The 21,793-nt window shown below is 39.6% G+C and overlaps 1 protein-coding gene across 7 annotated transcripts in view; it reads right to left on the bottom strand.

The window, feature by feature from the left end:
* The window catches only part of TSPAN12 (tetraspanin 12), a 45,388-nt gene that overhangs the window by 10,996 nt on the left and 12,599 nt on the right, over nucleotides 1-21,793 (bottom strand). For all 7 annotated transcript variants that reach the window (XM_030014948.2, XM_030014947.1, XM_030014949.1 and 4 more), the window contains 3 exons: nucleotides 19,766-19,848; nucleotides 18,998-19,133; nucleotides 3,980-4,054 (listed from right to left, as the gene is read on the bottom strand). In XM_030014948.2, the coding sequence (XP_029870808.1) occupies nucleotides 3,980-4,054; nucleotides 18,998-19,133; nucleotides 19,766-19,848 (294 nt within the window). The remainder of the gene's footprint in view (nucleotides 1-3,979; nucleotides 4,055-18,997; nucleotides 19,134-19,765; nucleotides 19,849-21,793) is intronic.

The raw sequence follows: 21,793 nt of genomic DNA, 5'->3' as shown, positions 1-21,793 counted from the left end.
CCAGTTTAGGTATCTCCCTCGCGTCGTCTTAGTCAATAAGAAGAAACGGGCAGCCGTATGGGCCAATTAATCTCAAGATAAGTATTTTAAACAGAACAGATGTATATGATTCCCTTGAAGTCTCAAATCCACTTCACTGTCCAAGGTGACAAACTTAAACATCTAAGTATATAAAATTAATTGAGATGAATTCTACCCCGAGAGCCTTTTCAGTGGCTTTCTGGCTTTGCCTGGAATCCTGCATGCAGGTATCCTGAATGTACTCACTTTCAGTATCTTGCTCAAGAACAGTAACAAGGAAGCATAGACAATGAGGCCCTGTGAAGTTTTCTCTTCACACACACTCATGGCTTTTTACATCTTTTCTTCTGAAAGAAGGATTCTCAAAGTATTTTTCATTCAAATTTGACTACTCAGAAGTGAGGTGCTGGTGCTCTCCACTGTCAGACTTAGACCCTCAGTTAGTAATTTGTTAGAAACAATAGAAGCAAGTGCTATGGCACCTGGCATACAATGCAATTAAGAGTCAAGATAAGAAACTAATTTTTGTTCAGCACAAATTTCAGTGTGCCAAACTAAAACAAGGAGCTGAACATTTCGCAGTTGCCCTTCTAGGCACACATACCATTCATGCTGGGTTTCGCCTTATTCCCATTAGCCTTAATAGTCATGGTGAAAGAAGTCACAATTGCAGTATCAGCTTTCATTTGGAGGGCGGAGGAGCCCAGCTCCTCTAGCTGCTATGACTTTGCTATCCTGTTCAATTTGGAGTGAACATTAAGGGTATTCTGCAAATAGCAGTAAATGTTATTTAAGAAAAAAAATGATCACAATACTTCCCAAGGAGCCTGGTCTTTGTTGTGCTAGATGCTCTACAAAAATATAGGGGCAATCACTGCCTGACTGACCCTGTAATCTACACAAGAACATTTGATAGTGTTTCATTACTACCAAGTTATACTACATTTTTGACACCGTGGTAAAGCTTCATATATCATGAATATGAATATATTAATAATATCCCAGAACTTTAACACACCTTTCACTTAGCAGAATTTTTACTTCTTAAGCTATAAAGCACTGAACTCACAATTGTCCACGGGAAAAATATGTTAGCAGTAGAGTACTAAAAATACTTAAAAACAATATCACAGAATATTTCAAACATTTACACTGCTCACTATAATAAAATAATTTGGTTTCATACTCAATGCATTTCTCTTTCTACTGCGTTGGGAGTTAGCACTCTGCTTTCTTTGGATAATATTTGATATCGCTGCAATTAAGCTCATATTTGCTAGACTATTTTTTTATTATCTTATTTGAGTTGAATACAGTCCAGGGTTAGGCACGTAACACAAGGCATCCAACTTCTTTATGAAAACAACGGAAAGCAGGGGGGGGAAAAAAAAAAAAAAATCAAGACGTGAGAGAAGGAAAATTAAGAGCAAGCAAAACAACCTAAACCCCAATGTAGGAAGGCAACTTGAATTCTGGAGCTAAGGAGGGATAACGGAATCTGTGTGTTTGACTGCTCCGAGAATGCCAACATGTCAAACTAAGGACTATGAAATAGCTTCCCATCAGCTCATGCACATAGTGGTGCACATTGAGATGCATATGTCTATATGCACTATACACCCACACTTCTCTGTAGTGTGTAGACAAATAAAAACTAGAGATACTGGTTTGATTTAAGCATAAGTTCTGTAAAGCTCAGTTTGCTGTTGAGATATACTTATTATTATTTTTCTAATGAGTATCAAGGCTTGACCAATGCCCAAGTAAGCCGAGAACCCACACTGGCTTTTCAATCTTGTGGGTGGAATAAATTAGTCATGAGGCACACTTCACGCTGAGAGCTATCATGAGCTGGAAGGAAAATTGTTTATACAAGGACGCTTAGAGCCACTTGTCCACACGCCAAGGAGAGACCATATTGGATCAGCAGAGGCAGTTATGCCTCAGTGACATTTTTGACAACATCACCCACCCACATACACTAATGCCAACCAAGTCTCTGAAACCCACCAGGGGCTCGTGTGATTTCATGCTACGCTGAAACCGACATGACATCAAGTCACCCCCATGGGTATAAGAGGGAGTCATCTTATCTTTATCAAGTAGAGTAGGAGAAAGCATGCTCTAGGGAAGTGACCTGCACAGATATGAAAGAACTGCTGAAAAACAACTGTGCTGTTTCAGACCTCCCCATTCCCTAAGGGTCTCAGCAGCAAGAAACCTGAGTCTGGCCAACCTCATCACACGAAGAGCAGTAGTGTTAGGACAAAGGGAATAAGAAGAGGAAATGAGATGGAAAGGGAAAACAAAAAACCCCAGTATTTCAGGGGATGACAAATAAAAAAAAAAAAAATGTATAAAGGGAGAGAAGAAGACAGAAGACAAAAAAAGAAAAGCAGTTGCTGAAGAGATTTTTTTTCTGTACTGTTTGCATGCTCATGTTCATGCAATCGAACTCCTGTAAGAAAGACGAAGAACCAGAGGAGCGTGGAGTATCTGAGTTCACTGTGACCCACTGCAGAAGGTGCTGACATGGAGTTCAGTGCTGCTTCTTCTGGCAAAGGGGTGCAAGGACAGCCATTTTTTTTTTTTTTCTGGAGAGAAGCAGCATCACCAGTGCCTTGACATATGGTAGGCCTATGTCAGCTTTTATCAAAATGTCCCAGGCTTAGGTCTCAGAAGCATAGCAGCTAACAAAGTTTTGGGGTCACACTAAAACACACCATAACTTCAGGTTCTCTAACTGAATAGTGAAGGCTGGAAAAGGCATGTACCAGTGCACTGAAGGCTATGTTATTCCAGGCAGCTTCCACTGACAAGATTTCTGTGGAAAGATGGATGATAGTTATAACTGTCATCCTTGGCAAAAGCCCTGCAAAGGGAAGCTGTGCCCATAGGATGAAGCACGCCTCTTGTCTGCATTCCCCATTTTAAAATCCATCAACGTAAGATGACATTTAAAGTAAAGGGATAGCCTTAATCACTGTTATATTAGAACACCCCTCTGGAATCTGCATCACAAGGGAATGAATGCTGATGCAAAGTGCTGCCACATAACTTCAGGCTTCAAATCTGCCAGATATTCCTTTGGTCCCAGTACCACGTAAATATCAAGAAGGCTCCCTCCCATCTTATAGACATGTAATTGCTACTCCCTGTTGGAAAGACCAGTATATTGGGCATATCTTGGCAGATCAGAGAAAATATTTGTCCCTCTATTCATAAAAATGTACCAGACTGAGTACAAGACATAAGGATGGAGCAGCCAGCAGAATAACATTTCAGTTTCATTTCTGCTCAACACTTACTCATTATCTTGCATGATGGTTACAAGTCTTCAGTTTGAAAATTAAAGGTTGGTACAGCGATAAAAACTAGACAAAGATAAAACCTCTTCACAAGTTTACACATGAGTGTTTTATAGCTAAGACATGTTTTGCTTAAAACTGGCATTTATAGCTCATGGAGGCAGCGTGAAGATTTCGCCAGACAGCAAGTCCTCTATTGAAAGAACACGCTGTCTGTTTACAATGTGGTACACTCAGCTATAGCTCTTTAAAACATGAGGAGCTTTTGGGGCAAAATCCCTTCAAATTCTCACATCCCCTCTCTCAAAATAGCCTATCTTAAGCCTGAAGTTCATACTTTATCCTCAAAGCTTCCACTGACTTCAATGAGAACCTGCCTAAGCAAGAATTAACCAAAAATGAAGTCCTTAAATCAGGGGCTGCGGGATTTGGCTCTCAAATATGGAGGGGGTGGGAGAAACCCAGATACAACCTTCCAGACAGACAAGCCTTCCCAGAAGAATTCTGTTTAAAAAAAAAAGGCAGTCACTTGAAATTAGACTGTCGGAATAATGAACAAAGATAAACACTACAGCAATTAGAAAACAGCTAGCTAATGGAAATCTTTGCTTTCTTCTGTTGAAAAAATGCAGCCTCCTTTTCTGACTCACCGTTATTTCCTGCTCGTAGGTCCAAACACCACAGGCCAGTTCAACACAGAATATTACAAGCAAACTTCCAAAGTACTGCAGAAAACAGAACGGTCTTAATTATTTTTGATATTCAGGTTAACTTTGAAAAAAAGACTTAACAATATTAAAGGACATCTCAAAACATTATTAACATTTCACATGATTTAAGACATGGAATCTGAAATACACTTCTGTAACCAAAATATGAAAGATTCATGCAGCAAACTTTCTAAAAGTTTACATCATGTGACATTTCTTACTAACGTAACCCAACGCATATGAACATTACATTGGGAAAATAAATTAATTTCCTTGTTGCCCAAGAGTACAAGGCTCTCATGACACGTTATGCTAAAACAGTTGCAAAGAGGACAATCTTTTTTCCCTCATATACATGGCGGGGGGGCGGAATCTTTTTCCAGTGCTATCCATTTAAGCAACATATCCAAATCATGCTAAGAGTGAAAAGGGGGAAGAAAAAAAGAAAAAGAATAAAAAAGAGAAAATTGACAAGACAGAAGCAAATAAGGTTCTTGAAAGCTATCTTCTTATCAAAGTAATTTAGATATTTGAGGTCAGGCATAAATGTACCAATATTTATTGAGATGGATTGAAATATCTTTGTCTATTACAAGATCTAACCCTTTAACTATTTAAAAATAGAAAATACTTGTATAAACAAAGAAGCTGTACAGGTCTTGGTTAAGAAAAAAACGGTTGCTGCAATTAAAAAGAGTAGGACTATCTTCTGTATAGTGTCAACAAACCCTTTCTGAACTGCAGGATAAAGCCGCATGGAAATTAAGACTGCTTTAACTGGTGTTCTCTATTAAAAGTAACCCATTTATATTTTATTTAAAGCAGAAGTATAGTTCCATTCATTGGTGACTCCAAACTTTCTTCCATGTCAATGGACTGAGCTCCCCCTTGTTCTCAGTACACAAGACTTAAAGTTAGAGTCTTCATGGATTTTAATTTTATTTGGAAATCAAAGAAGCACCATCAGAATATAAAATAGAATAGAATAAATACATAATTCCATTAGTAGGATACATGCCAAAAGGCTTCTAACTTAGTCATTTCATTCTGGAATCTATTTAGGACAGGTATAAAAGACACAAAACACATACTGAGGGTAAGTGATTTTTTTTTTTTTCTATTAAAGGGTCAATAAGCCATATTATTTAAAATAGAGAATAAAAATCCACAAGTGTTAGGATTTAGCAGTCAACTACATGGCACCTTTTTCATTCACCAAGTCTGGAACTGAGGAATTCACAGATACCTTAGCAGCTACTGAACACTGTCTTGCCTTAACTTCTACTTGCTGGTCAAATCTAAGTCCCCAAATTACGTTTGTAGATGCAAATAGCCAAATTAAAAATGTGCATGTAGAAATATTCATGTGAATTTTCAAGAGAAACCTGTACTCATACCCTCCCCCTGCAAAGGTCTGTTCAATAAAGATGGTGTTGAAAGAAGAGGTCCTGTTTTACTAGTCCTCACCACGTTACTTGCATCTTCATAGTCATTATAGCTGAACAACACATCACATGTCCTTACAAATCAACATTGTAAGCACACACAGAGGTCCAGTATAGGCCTTCAATAACCAATACATTCATCCTCCAAAGGTCCAAAAGAGGAAAAAATGAGTTGTACCTTGTAAGAACAATGATGCTTTCGCTAAAAAATAAATTCATGAGCTTCTAGACAATGTATCCACTATCACCATAGTGCCTGCAAGTTATGCAAAGGGTTCTTTAAAAAAACGTGGAAATTTACTTTGCAAAGTATTCATTTCGAAAGGAGGAAAGAATGCCTTCTAAAAAAAGAATGCTTCTAAAAAAAGCTTTAGCTCTTTTAATTCATACAAAAAAAAAATGTTTAGGGACACTATGGCTAATACCGACATTTTTGAGAGGGAGAGCAACATTTTGGTGAAAAGTGAATTTGAGTTCCAGCTGTCAATTTCAGTGGTTTTATACTCTAATTGAATAACAAGGCTGGGACTGTCTGCTATCCCCAAATCTTATACAAACTCCCTGATCATGGTGAAAACAACACATCTGGGGGTGTACGTATGACATTCTCTGGAAAACTCTAAATTTGCAGTTCCTTGTAACATTTCATTCATTCACCAACCTTAACATTTGAAACTTCCTCATTTTTGTCAGTGTATAGTTAAGAAAGTTTGTGGTAGCAGTTGGAGACAGAAGAGCCAAAACCAAGATTTTCTCCAGTTACTGAATATAGCCTGGGATAGAAAACTATTTAGCCCAATTCACTCATAAACCGCTTCTGCCAGGAATTCAGCACTCCTGACTAGCTACATCTGGACTCATCAGGGCACTGCAGAATCAAGCCTTCTGTCCTTAGAAAGCACATCTTCTGTCCATAAGGCAAAAGACAAGAAAAGACCCAAAGAATTTACACACATGAAAGCACATGCTAGGAACTGAACAACTGCAGGCACACCAAACTCACACACAGGAGCTTCAGTTTCACTTTGCTACGGAAGGGGAATATTATACCTCTCTCTAAATGCAATGGTTTGCAAAACAAATAATTCTTATGTAAGTTGTGTGGGAAAAAAAACCCTCTAACCATTATTTAAATTTATTACCCCTAATTTCCATCTTCCAAATACAGAAATTATTACTGGCTTCAATGCTTATTCCTTGTCCCCAATTAAATTCCCACAGGAGTCTGAATGCTAAATGCATCTTCCTGCATTTACACACTTCTGCTTTTTGCCAGATGCAGGGACTTGGTTTTGAAGCAAGGCTTACTATTTCTTCCTATGGGCTGAGTGGCTACGTTTTGTCCAGGAGATTAATTCACTGAGGAGCACTATTGTACATTAAGCTCAAAACTGCGCCAGCAGGTCACTTATATCACCTTCTGCAGTACACCTCCCTCGGAGCACTCTTGGCCATTGCTGAGATAGTCTACTGTTTTTTCTTTTTTTTTTTTTCTTTTTTTTTTTTTTGCAGGGAGAGGGTAGGATAGGGGAAGGGGGGAAGGCACAGAAGCGAGTGAGTGGTTTTGCAAAGATATCTACAGGTTATCATAAAATAAAAAAAACCTACAAGCAATTAATGCAAAGCCACGATCACTTCAAGAACTAGAGACCTTTTACATGGCAAATACTACAGACTTAACATTTCTCTTTTGTAGGCAATTGCTAATCAGTATCATTCTCTCCCTAGTCAGTCTATGCAAAGTCATCAGAAAATTGAAGTGGTGCCTTCATCCTGCTAGAAACCCGGTGGAGTCAGTTTCACTGAAATGCACTAGCCATTTACTGCTCCTCACTAAGCCATGGACATGCATGTGGCCAAGATCCCAAACTTCAGCATCCCTGCAGTGTCAAATGGATGTTGCCAGTTAGCAGGAGCTGGTTGTCCTGCAACCTCTTCATTAAGCTTGCTCACCACCACTGGCCACAGGGGAGGAAGGAAGGCAGAAAGACAGGCAGCAGCTCTGTAAAGCAGTAGCTTTCCAACAGCAGCATCTCCTCTAATACCTGGAATGTTGCACAAGCACCTGGATTTTTTTTCTGCAGCAATGTATGGGTATGTGTGTGTGGCTCCATTGTCAGAGTGCACAGCTGCAGTACTGACAGCCTGTGGAGGCTTACACAGCTGTACTTTTCCAGCACATCAGTCCTGAAACAGAGGTGAAGGAACTGGGGACTCCAGAAGAATGCTGTTCCCTGTCCTTTCTCGTACAAGAGAGTAGACAGGAAAGAAGTGGGAACAGAAACAAAGTCATTACTGTGAAAACCACTTTCAGAGAGATGTAAAGACAGAGAGATGAAGGGCCAAGGAAAGATATTAAAGATACTCCCTATGTAATCACCAGATCCTGTTCTGCTGGAACACTTTTCATGTGGTACAGGCGTAAAAGTAACCACAGACGACATCCTCATCCTACCCTGAAACCTCCAATGCAGAAACCACATATCAACAGGACAGAAACCCACCACAATGAATACTACCTGCTAGTGCAGAGATACTACCAGATCATACTTGGCCACTACAGCTTCTAACAGCCTCCAGAAAGGTCTTGCTCTTGTGCAAGTCAGACAACCATAAGTCCACTTCTACAGGGAATTCATATATAAGACAGAAAGGACAGTGTGACATATTGAATGGAAATCCAATCATGATAAAATTCAACCACAGAAGGGAGGTAACCATCAAGTAAATAATCAAAGACAGGGAAAAAAGAAACCAAAAATGGGGACTAGCATTGAAGTAATAGGTTTTGTGCCAATTCAGATGGTCATTCAGATAGCTATCTGCATAATGACTATCAAAACCTGATAAAGCACTAGAAAGGTACGTCGTATTTTCAAATATGCGTTAAAAAAATCAAAATAATTCAAAACTATTTTTAGAAAGATCTGTATGGACTGTCTAAATAGGATCAAAAGTTTTAGTCTGAATAAGATTTCTGCACACTACAGTGGCATCCCATAAGAGGGTACAAGCTCCATATATGCCAGTGCTCCACACATGGAGCACATACACTCTGGCATATGCCCAAAATTTCTTCCTATCTCTCCATCTAAGGCTAAAAACTGAACTACAAAATTAATTTATCCTAATTAAATTATTTTTTTTTTTGCTATTCTCTTTATTCTACCAAACTAAGCAAATCACCACCACCACTCAATACATTACAGGAACACATTTCTTTCTTGATCATCTCAACCATTTAGATACGAACACAAATAAAAATAGCAAGTGCAAGCACAAAACCACTATTACTGAATCTAAGATACTCTGCATTTATTTAAAAGGTGTTTGTTCCAACAACTCCATTCTGTTCAGAGAGTAATGGTGAAGAGCACACACATGACATGCCTCTCCCCATAAAATCTCTCCCTCGTGGCTTTCTGTCCTGAAGAGTACAGGATTTTTTTTGTTGCAATCATGGGCAACTGCAGGGAAGAATATAAAGCATGAAGCACAACGTGTTATGTTTTTTGCAGAGATGCAATACAAAACTCTTACTGTAGTTCTAGAGACTTTTTGTTTGTCTTGAATATGCCACACGATTCCTGCAATTAATCACTTAATATAATTTGTCTATGCTTTTCAGGCAACAGATGAAAAGAACTGGTGAAAAATAACCTTCTATTTTTGTTACTAACATGGCAACAGGAGGATGGAAAAACTGGGACTTCAGAAAACACAGTACATGGAGGGAGTTTGTAAAAATTTTGCTCCTCTTCCCACCCCAGTCCCCATTTTAAGCGCCCTTCTCCAAAGTAATTCCAAGAACACAGAATTTTTCAGAGATTTTTTGACAGTGGAAATACTAAATTCTAATTACATTGAGCAAAGGAAAACTAGAGTTAAAACTCTAGGGTCCTGCAGTAGTCTCCTTCAATGCAATAGCCAGGGCAATGTGAATACCCAGTGCCCTATTATCAGCCACCGTGATAATCCCACTGGCACAGATACAAAAACCACATGACTGTCCTCTGAGGATGCCCTTCCAAACTCAGGTGTAAAGCATTATGCCAGAAATGAAGCTAAGAGCAGGAGCCCTCATAGAAATTTGATGACTTAGGCTACTTGGTGACCAACAAGTCACTATGGCCCTCTGGTGCCAAGCAGCACAGGCAGGTAAGGGTAACCATACTACAAAGCTGTGCATACCCAAGTATGTTCCTGAAGTGATACCATATGGGGTTTTTTTCTGCTCTGCCACACCTGGGTTTGGTAATTTTTTGCCAATGACCTATGGAATGCCTCATCAGCATTCAGCTACTATAACCTGTAAAATCAGTGGGCTGTTACCCCACACACAAGGAGAATCGAAGACCTGAACACATTCCCAGTCATGCTCTCTTGATCCTGCTCATACCAAACATGGTATGATCATTTTGTTTGCAGGCTGAAAGTGTGATTTGGAAGCAAGAGTCTAGGCAATCTGCGAAAACATGAACCGAGACAGGGTTCTGCAGCAACGCAAATTTCATCAGAAGTAGAAAGGCACAAGAGTGGCTTAATTCATCTTTTTTCTCCCTCAAACCTTTCAGTTTGCATGTTGCATGATGCTCCTGTTACTGGGATTACGACCCTATTTCATCTCTTCTGACAGCTTCCTAGTTAACTACTGTCATCCTAGAAGACTTCACAGTCTACTAAATTCATCCCTAGAGAACAAATATATCCCATAACACAACATACTCAAAATACTGACTTCGTAAGCCCACTTCCAGACAGTGAGAAAGCAAGACAGCATTCTGTATATGAAAGCAAACGGCAATGGTAGGCAGGAGCTAATGACTGGAGTCAGAAGTTGCAACATGGTGAAGAAAAGTGAGAGCTTGGGGAGGCGTTGCAGCTTTTGGAGAATCTGGTCTATAAGACTGCAGAAATCCTTCCAGTTTTGAGCAAATGTGCCTGTCTTTGAAGGATCAGTGTATTTATTAATGAATCATCATTCACATGCTCAGTATTTCATTTAATAAACACCTTTTTTCAAGCTGTACCACTCTCTTCCCAAGCATTCTTCTTTTCTGACAGAAGATATAAAACTTCCCCCCCCCCCCCCCTCAGACGCAAGAAAAACCACAACCCCTATGTCAGAGCAAATGAAGAGTAGCTGATCAGCAAGTCCAGCCTCCTCAGACTTGCTGTCTGGTGCTCACACCACTTTCTTGGGCAACGTGGTCCACATGGCAAGAGAGGCAAGGAAAGCTCTGGGAGGGAAGGGCAGGGGCTGAAGGAGATTCCAAGGGTAAGGCAGCTGCAGAATGAAACCTTACAGGAATCTCTAAAAGCCTGGAGTATATGGTATGTAAAACAAATGCCAGAAGATTTTCAGAGGGTTATGCATAGCATTTCCCAATGGCTAACAGCCTGAGAGCGTCAGCCCTGTTCTTCTGAGACACAAGCCATCCAGACATCTGTCTGCACCCTGAGAAACATCAGATGACCACCACCGCTGGATCACCAACGGGAACAAGACTCTTTCTGTGCAAAACCTAACAGGAAGTCCTTCCTCCCTCAGTAAGTTACAAGCTATGGTTCCCTTTATTTTTGTTACAGTTTACAAACTAACAAGGTTATTTGAATGATTAATCCAGCTCTACTTTTTAAAAATGGAGCAAACACTCATTAAATAGAGTCAGACAAGCTGCATGGAAAACTGAAATCCTCTGTTTATCCACTCCGGCAGCACAAACTTTCCCCTGCCCCCCCTTCCTCCCTCCCTCTCCAGCTCCCTCAGCCCTGCCCTGAAGGGATTAACAGTTCATTTGTCATTCCAATTTAAAATTTGGTTTACTTGCTTGACAACACAGAAATTTGTGAGACACAGTCACAAGTCAACAAGGAAATGGGCTGAAACCACCAACTTACATTAGCTACTGAATGCCATCCAGTTCTTTAAAATAAATACATTCCACAGCAAAATGATCAAATATCTCTACAATTTTAGATTTGTTTTCCCAGATCACAAAATTTTATCAAAACGTCTTGAAGCCTGGGGCTTTTGCAAAGTCCAAGTTTTATATAAAAGCTACCACTTTTTCCAAAACCTTTATAACTAATTTTCCTAATAAAAAAAAAAATTGATGGCAATGAACATTTTATTTTTCTAAGATATGTGTCCAAGTTCTTTTGATTGACCCCTTTGCTTTTTTAAAAACTAAACAAAATTTTTTATGTATAATTTTTTTTATGTATAATTAGATCTTTATTCACAGCCTCAATTCTTCTGTAAGATATTAATGACCTGTTTTAAATTTTTACTTTAACGGTTAATCTTTGCTTATAGAAGGAAACAGGTATTACTTTGGAAATAAGCAAATGCACACTTCAGACAATTATTAGGAATTATTTGCTCAAGGCTCAATTATCTCAAGTCAATGAACTCCAAGGAATAAGGGTCATTGGAAGGTCATGGTAAAGTACTGAACAGGACATAGGTAAAGATAGCCATTAGACCATAATTTCCACATGGCTCACAATTTTCCCTTCCCCCTTCTTCTCCCCTTATTTCATAGGATTTATACTAAAGTTTCCTGTTCCACACAGATTTTTGAAACAGATCCCTTCATCTCTCTACCCCCTCTTTATTTTCTACCAAGGAAATTAAACACCATAAAAATGCTTCTTTAGTCAAGAAAATCCTTTTTCCTTCTAAAATAGACCAATTCGGGGCTGATACACACAATAACTCTGCCTCAGCATTCCCCAAAACACGTCAAACAATTCAGCATTTTGAGTGAAGGAGTGCTCTTAGATATAAAACCCACACCACAGCCCCTGTGCACAGAGCAAAGTGTCTCTGTGGTTAATTAGTCAAAAGGGCAAGATTAGGCAAGAAAAACAGACATTTTACCTGTCATTTACCTGACAGGACATCCACTCTATACTCAGTTTGTCACAACAAGAACACAGTTGAACCGCAGTGTCAAGGCATGCCCCACCGGTGAGTCTGGGCTGCGTTTCAGAAAAGACATGGAGGTTTGGCTGGGCTTTGTGGATCTGTTCACTCATTTACGCCTTCCTTGCTGTCAGGGACTCTCCCATTCCCTGTTCCTTTCAGCAGAGGACAAAAAGCTGGGCAAACAAGCAATGAGAAAACAGGAGCTGGGAAGGACGGAGGGAAAAAAAGCACTATGGCAGCAAGACCACGTATTATATATCAGCAGCTTCCCATCTTCTTTTCTCAGTGAAGATGCAGCATTCCTTATTCCCATCCTGGTATCAATCCCAGCTCTCTAGCCTCAACAACCCCAGTCCCTTGAACCTACTGTCATACCAGTCCCCGTCTTTTCAATAGCTTCCTGGTACCCACTTCTATCATTCCACTTCACCAACCCTTCTATTTCCATCTTCCCCCCTCTGTTCACCAAGGAGTACCACTCCAGAGCTCTTTTCAGCTCTGGTACCATTTCGATCTCTTCTATTGCTGTAGGTATCAATGACTGTCGAGAACTTGGAGGGAGGAAGCAATATTAACAGCGTAACAAGTGGGAATGGGGGAAAACAGAACAAGGAAGACAAAAGGAACAAGTCTTGCTCCAAAAGTTTTGGATCATGAGGCCAGACGTGGTGACGCCTGGTAAAACGAATACTCAGGACACACATCCCCAAGAACAAGCAAAGTAGCCACCCCCATCAGGTGAGCCTAAAAGTATATCGTGCAGTGAAAAGTGTGTCACAGAATTCCAGGCAGCATGTTTCATGCTGAAAACATACTGGAACCATAAAATGACTACTGTCAACAGGTATTTACCTTTTAATTTAGCACTGTACCTTTTTCCATAAGCATGAGCAAGTGGCTCTTCGCTACTGCAGAAGTATGCAAAAAAAAAAAAAATTTCAATTGACAGCATCATAACTGTACTGTCCAACCTTGCTGTCATAAGTCAAAGGCATTTCCCTGAATAGCCCTCAAGGGGCTGGACAGTTCTTGTTACTTTGAGCTGCTGGATAACTGCACCAAATAGCACCGTGCTGCCTCTGCTCTGTTACAACACGGCTGTGCATTCAAGGCAGCTGCTAAGTGCTGGGCTGAAGGAAGCAGATCATCACCGTGAGCACAGCAAATATTTGGATTTAAGCCAAGCATTTGCAAGAAGACCTGGACACTCCCACCAGCTCAATTCCTGTCATGCTCCTCCACCCCAACCCTCTTTCCTCCATGCTGCTCAAATACGCAGCTGCTCTTGCTTGCAGTTCATTCAGCAGGCAGCACCCTTCATCTCTAAATGCCTCCCAGTAACCCGTAATGCTGGGCAACTTGCAACTCTCATCTCTCAGTTCCCTCTCCTAGTTAAGAAAATTAGGCACTGTTTCAAAGCACTTCCCTTTGAAAAAGTCTTTTAAGTACATACACAGCGCTGTACATCTACATTGGAGAACACAAGGTCTACAAAACACACCCCATGCTCAGACAGAGAGATTGGCACTGGAGCCCAGAACCAATGTAGTCCACTCCACCGTGCTGGGAGCCCTGCAGAGTGCATCAGCTCAGGCAAAGCCCAGCTTTGCTCTGTGGTGACACTGTGGCATCAAACACCGATCTCAAGATACAACAATTTGAACCTTAAAAATCCTGATCTGAACAGGAAAGAAGTTTACCCTCTACCCCCTTTCAAGGCAAAAAGATGTCTAATAATGATTAGTATCAGCATCTCCTCAAGCAGTTCACCTTTGAATTGAAAGTTAAAAATAGGGAAAAAAAAAAAAAAAGCTCTATTTATTTTCTTGAGAAAGTTGCTTATATCTGAAACTACTGGGATATAATAAAAATTGGTGAACTTTAAGCATACTTTCTTTTACAAGTGGAACATCAAACAAGCAGCACTTCAAAATGCAAGCTAAATGTCCAGCCCCTTACTTACCTACTGACTATCTGAACTTGACTTTTAGCACAGTACTGGCTTCTCATCAAACTTATACTACAGTATTAAAAACCCACTTAAACCAGTCTTTCAACAAGGTAGGCCAAGCTGTCTTCTGAATCTTTGTTCTCCTCCTGCTCACATCACATTCATAAACAAACTGCTGATATAAGGCACAAAATAGGAAAATTAACTCAGTCTCTGTCCTGTCTAATTCTAAACTGCACAGGTTTACACCAATTATGTTTGTCAGTTATTGCTTCCCTCTCAATGCTTGGTAGTTAAATAATGAAGAAATACTTCTGGTTGGTAAATAACAATGCCAGTGCCAAATGTTAGTACAGGGTACTGAAGCAGCTGTGACTGTGGTAAGAGTCCACATGGGTCAGAACAAATATCATTTATTATTACAGAACAAATAACCTATATTATGCATTATTGCAGAAATACATGCTGCCACAAAAAAAAAAGACAGAAGAATTAATGATCACAAAAATCTCATACTAATTGATGCCAACTGTAGCCACAAGTACTGCAGAATAGTTGGTGCTGCAGTACTGTAGAGCAGTTAACATTTCACACAGAGTGACATTAGCAGTTATTGATATCTTGCAACACAGCAGATGTCCAAATTCAATCGCCTCCTACCACCCCTGCATCCACCTGGATGGAAATGGGCGTGTAGGTACAGAACAATCTGCCCCAAGTGGTGACACAGTCAGTGGTTCCCTGTCATTCTTCAGATGGACTTCACCACTTTTACCAACACTGCATTTAGCCGGCTGAGAACTACTGACATGGAACAGCCACGTTCATGTTAGGTTTGTCACGTGTCCAGTTTACCTTTTCAACCAAAACATAGTATAATTTCATTTTTTCTCTTTATGAAATATTCGCCTGCTTTTAAAGAAAAGATTAGTTTAGTTTAATGATGGTTAGTCTGGTTGTCTTTCAGCTCAATTAACAGACAATTTAGTCTGCCAAGTTCCAATTTATAACCAGGTTCTGCCACAACTGAATTAACAAGCTGTTTGACCACACACCAACAGGGTCTAACAATATTTAGCTCTGAGGAATATTTATTTCTCTGCCAACTTTATGATAAAAATCAGTAAAAGGATTTGCCCTATTGACCATCAAATATTTCTAACAGTTTTTGCCTTTGTTAAAACATATGCAGACAAATTTGAATCCTGTGCTGTTTGAATGCTGTAATTAAAGAAAACTCATAGTTACAAATGCCAGAAATTTGCAATGAAAACTCCAGCCAGGAAAATATTTTTCCAGTGGGATTTTCATGAAGCTCTTCTTGTCAAGCAAGAGTTTACTCTTGCTTTAATAAAACAAGAACTTCAAAAAAATTCACACACCCTTAAGGTTATTATTCTTAAAGAACATATGCATGGGGGGTGGGGGTGGGCTTTTTTTTAGTTAGGTTACGTGCACAACAGACTTCAAAAACAATCCAAAACGTACGGAGCCTCAGAAGAGAAGAGGCAAATGATGGTTCTGGATTTAAAAAAAATAATTTAAAGAATCTGGTTTGAAAAACTGTAACAAGCATCATAAAACCCGGACTCTAGTTTCTCATCCCTTGACTTTTTATACATTCAAGTCAGTGACTTGGAAGAGTCCAGATTTTCCAGTTTAGGCTGGCATCACAGTCACTTCTACATTGAGGATGTTGGTCATTCACAACACACAACAAAATTATATTATAGACACTTAAGGGACACATGGGCTCTTTATACCAACTAGCCTTCAGGACTATGCATTCCTGAAGCAATTAAAATTAAATGATCATAGCTTTAAAATGCTGGTTCTACAAATAATCCAGAGCATGCACCTCAGAAGACTGAGGTGTTATTTTTTCTTACTACTAAGCTGAGTAAACATTAGTTCAATTTATATTTATGCCCCATGTGAAGATGGGAAGGTTTCAAGCATTTAATTGCTAAGATAAAATTTCAAAAACAAATTAAAATAATTATGTATTCAGATGTATTAAAAATATCTAAAACCATAATACATATATTTTGTGGTCCTTATGCTTTATTAGATTTTCCAAAAATCCAATTCAATTAACGACATTAGCACTAGCAATTAGCATGCTGCCAGGAACATCAAGATTTGTGTCCAAATATCTCTGCATGCCATCATTATGGCTGTTCATGTACTTCAAAAAGAAGATTAAAAGCACGATTGAAGAGATTGTTAATGTTTCACATGAAGGTTCTTTTCTTTTAGTTCATCTGGTTGTAAAAAAGCTCATTTTGTTGATCCATCACTTTCCTGATTAGTCTGATGAATGAAGCATTGACTTAACGTCTGCATACTTCTGTGCTATAACACAACTGCATTCATTTAACAATTAATCAAAGACAATGACATACTTAGGAAGATATCATTTAGTTTTGCTTATCAGTTTGCTAGCAAGAACAAATTCTCAGGCTCCTGAAAATGAAATATTGCAACATAAAATGATAGAAATGTCTTGTTTTGATGTAGTATAATTTGACTGCCTAAACACACTTTAAATAATTTATTTCCAGATGGCATTAAAAGCTACAAATGATTTCTTCTTTTCACTGGCAGTTTAAATAAACTGAAGGCCAAAACCAGTTTGAACTTCATTTTCTTTTTAATTAGTTAGGATTATTTTTCAAGGCTTAGACCAAAAAACAATAATTTTTTTTCCAGATACTACATAGCATTGATCTACATCACATAGTTGCTTTTGCTTTTTAATTGATTTTAATTCACATTAAAAACTATCATGACTATAAAATAAAAAACACTTCATGAAAATAATCTTATAACCTTACCATAAAAACTAAGGGTTTATAAGTTTACCATCTTTTAATACTTTCACTATTTACATAAAACAAAAATATGTACAAAGCCCTTTTAAGGTACGTAAGAAAGATTACTAGATAAATAATTGCATGCTATGAAATTACGTTAATCCATTATTTTTATGCAAGTGCTTATAACTAAGTAATATCTGCCTTAGAACTTGTTCCCATTGACTTTAACATTGCAAGGTTAAGATCTAGAGGTAAAAAATGCATGACTATTATATTACTATAAAGTATTCAGATTTAAATGAGAATTTTTCCTAACTATATAGCTTTGAAACAATAATCTTTATACTGTTGACTTAACAAATATCCAAAAGGGGAAACAGCATTTGCCCTTCTTCCAATTGAGGAACACTTCTGCTGCAGACCTTCAGCTGGAAGTCTCAAATAAAGCTTACTCCAACCCCCTCAAATAAAAAAAAGACATTTTAATACAAAACCCCAGTACAGTTTCCCAACTGTTTTAGCTGTAGTTAGAATATTTCCTATTAAACAAAGCAAAGGTTGCGTAAATGTCAGCCAACTTCTCACTATTTTTTTTGTCATTTTGTGCAAGATTTGTGAGGTCCAGCTATCGTGTACTTAAGCCTGCAAAGATCCACATGAAAAATGCAACCATATACACTTTGCGAGAACCCAACACAGACTGCCGTGAAAAAACAGCAGGAGCCCAACTCTACTTCTGTAAGACTCCTGGATATTCTCAAGAGCTGAAAAATTTTACCTGTCCACTTCCTCCTACTCCAATTACGGTAGCCAAGTCTGACACACCTCTTTCACACCCACTGCTCCCACTCTCTAGGGCTTACAGACTGCCTGGAATCCTGCTTATCCTCATGTTAAAAGACAAAGCCCAACTCTGCAAAGGGCTACCAGCTAAACTTCTAACGGCATACAGGTATGACAATCCTTGACCTCAGTGTTGCCAATGGTCTAAATATTTTTAAACTCCAAACCTTTAGCATTTGTGCAAGTTTTATGGGCTTTTTGGTTTGGGGTTTGGTTTTTCTTGCGGCTTTGTTTATTTTTAATTTGGTTTTTTTTTTATTGTCCTCAACTCACTGACTTCCAGACGAAGAAAAGACATTTGGGTCCCTTGACAGTCGAAGCCTCATCACAGTTAAATTGTACACAGAGTCTTGTGCAGGAGAGACTATTGCTTTTCAGCTGCTGTTGGCTCAGTTATGTAGCCTCCGAACAAAGGAAAAAGCTGGGTACTTGGAATTTATTTTTGAACTTGCTCACAACCAAATGCAACTGCAAAATTCCACATCCATGTAAGAGAAGGCAAAGCTTCTGAATACACTCAGAATTAACCTTCATCAGCTACAAATGCTGTTACTTTACACACACAATCAAGTCTGGGAATAAAGCAAAGTCTAGGCTATTTAGCTATTGCACAGCCAAGAGTCAAAAGGGTAGCATAAGGGTTTGTTTCAGAGCACTCAGACTCACGTTCCTGTAATTATTAGTACTTAAGAGTTTGAGTTATTTTTCCCTTCAGGAACTCCTCTACTAAATGAAGTGGATTTTTGCAAATGAGACACTGCTTGTCTTTCAGTCACAGCATAATGCAGTCTAGGCAATAAATTCTTTCCTACTGTGTGCTTTGCAATTACAATTCCTCACCGATATCATAATTCAACATGGTAATAAAAAATAATCAGTATTTATCTAGTGCCTGTGGATTAAAACTTTTCTTACACTGTTGAAGCAAAGCAGAAGTTAGCTGGGTTTAGAGGTTATGAAACATACCCAGACAAGGAGCAATAGATTTCTTTTCACTGTTCCACAGTAGCCCAGCATTCCAACTATGATGAGGAAACAGCAGACTGCAATCATGACCGGGTGGACCACAGGAAAGTAAGTCAAAATGACAGCCTCCTCCACCCTAAAACCAATCAGAACCATAATCAAAAAAAGCATAATCACACAAAAATGATACAGAAGAAAAACTAATATAGCCATTAAAACAAAAACGGTGGATTAGCAGATGCATTCTTTCCAGCACCTTACACATTTCACAGAAATATCTTCTACGTGGTTTTATTCAGATACCAGAAAGTAACACATCATACAAAATCTCTTTGGAGTGAAGGCGATCTTCCTATCCTGCACTTGCACAGTTTGTAGCACAATGAGGCCTTGTTCCATCACTAGGGCTCATAAGCACTGCTGTCATAAAACTAACAGCATTCCTAAATCTCTGGACTGAATAAAGTATTCAAAACTAAACAGTAATATAATATGGTTACATGTTGGCAAAGGGCCAAAAATTGATCCCTGTCAGAAGAGAAAGGCACAGGAATAAAACAACACTGAATTCATATCTTTCCCCCTTCTCTAATTTCAACTGATGCCAGAAATGGTGGTAAAAATACACCTTTCAACAAAACAATAACTAGCCCAACTGAAGGCTGCTTAATTCTAGAAATCCTCATTAGGAAACTTGCCATACAGAATGAACGACATATACCACAATCAATCACCCACACAGATTAATACGTTTAAGGAAAGCTTTACCTTGTTTCTGCAGTTAAAGTGAGAACATTATTCAGGTAGTCTCTCATCCAAGCCGAAACACCTAAGATGCTGATGGACATCAACTAAAAAGAAAAGATTAATTTATTTATCATACGTTTAAAAAAAATTGCAAGATCATTCATAATTTAAGTAGAGGATCAATCATCAGTAGCATCTTTCATGCATTCATTTATCCAAAGAGCATACTGTCCCCAAAATTGTACTTCTATATGCTTAGAGTTGGTTTGTTGCCCAAGTATTCAGGGAGCCATGACAATAATCTTCTCTTCCAGTATGCATAATAAATGCCTGGAATACCTTCTCTTCCACCCGGTGATGCCACTGCCAGCTCAAGTCCCACCGCTGCACAACATACCACAGAAACAACAGGAAGGGTTAATGCTGCTAAAACCAGCGACTCTCTCAGGGCTCAGAGGTGATACCCACCAGTCTGTATGAAACCATGAAGCCACAATCAGGTACACAGCCAGTGAAGAATAATCTGAAACCCCATACATGATATAACATTACTGATACACTGGTACAGAGGAGAGGTTATTTATCTTGGGGTTAAATTTAGAAGAATCTGATTCTCTTGCTCATTCAGATGAATTCACACCACGAACACTATACCTCAGTTTCCTGAACCGTAAAATGACAATAAAACTCACTGTACTTCAATTATAAACCCCAGATCATCAAAGCGTTTGGGTACCTAACCTGCCAGGCACTTGGGAGGCATAAAGCCACTACACTTTCACCAGGACTGCTCCTACAGCAAATAAATCCCTGAGACTGAACCCACCTAGAATTGCCACCACCTCAACAGACCCGGATTTCTTGTCACCTGATGCCATTGTGCACTCCGGGATACCCGAGACCTACCAGTAGAAGCTCTGGCCTCCGATTTTCTTGAGAAGCCAAACCTGAACAAGAAGGTCAGAACACACCTGACACACGGTGACAGCACCAGCTCTTCTGCCGCTGCAGCAGAGGTACCACTAGAGGAGAAAACACTCTTCACGGCACTTGTTCATGTATTTTGCCCTGGGCTACGTAAGTCAGTATGCCGTTCCTCCTGGAGGAGGGCTCACGTAGCAGCGGCAGTCATCCCCTTTGTGCGTGCTCTCCGGCCCCAAGAGCACCACATCTCCTCCTGCACGCACAGGACAGACAGAGCACTGCTCCCCAAACAGAAGCTGTGAGATGCAGCTATAAACTCCTTCAAGGAGAGGAGGGAACCGCCAGCTTTCTACAAAATGGAGCAAAGTTGAGGTTACGAATGCCACTGCTTATTTCTAAAACCATTTCAGGGTATTCAGCTGGTTTACTACACCCAAAGGAGAATTTAGGAATATCAGTCTCACATGGGCACCTAAGCCGGAACCACCGCTCAAGGGCTGAACCTGACAGGACTTCAGAAGTACCGCTGTCTAGCTGAGGGACAGGGACCTAGGCATGCTGGCTCTCCTGAATACTACTGTTTTCATGCATTGTATAGGTGTATGCCAGGATACCTCAGCATTATACCAACGGCTTCTTAAATCAGTGGGAATTGCTAATCTCCCCTGTTGCCTTCAAAAGCTAGCTTCCCACATGCCCTCACATTTCCCTAAAGTTGTTGTGAATAACAAATTAATTGGTTCAAACCTAACACATAAGAAAAGTCACTCCACGTCCTTATCGGCTCCTCTGCCTGCAGCACACCCACAGCAGGCTACTTCTGCCTTTAAAATTTCATGAGACGTCCCAGTGGCTACCCCACGGCTTCCTCCTGCTTCTCAAAACTGATGCACAAACTACAGGCACTGCCTTGGTTCTGGGTGGTGCCAGCGAGAGCCCTAGGTGCTTGGCATGCTGCAAGCACAGTCCTGAAAGCTAGTGCATGCTACAAGTCTACTACATACACGTGTGTCCTTTATGCTCTGTGGGATCTATTTTGCCTGGTGGAACAGTAGGAGTAAAGAGTGTTTTCTGTTATTTGCAGGACGCTGCAGGAGCAAGGAAAAGATGATGACTAGAATCTCC

This window comes from Aquila chrysaetos, chromosome 5 (genome assembly GCF_900496995.4).
Source record: "Aquila chrysaetos chrysaetos chromosome 5, bAquChr1.4, whole genome shotgun sequence".
NCBI classification, from domain to species: domain Eukaryota; kingdom Metazoa; phylum Chordata; class Aves; order Accipitriformes; family Accipitridae; genus Aquila; species Aquila chrysaetos.
Note: the sequence above shows the minus strand (reverse complement) of the source record. Positions and strands in the feature narration are given on the sequence as shown.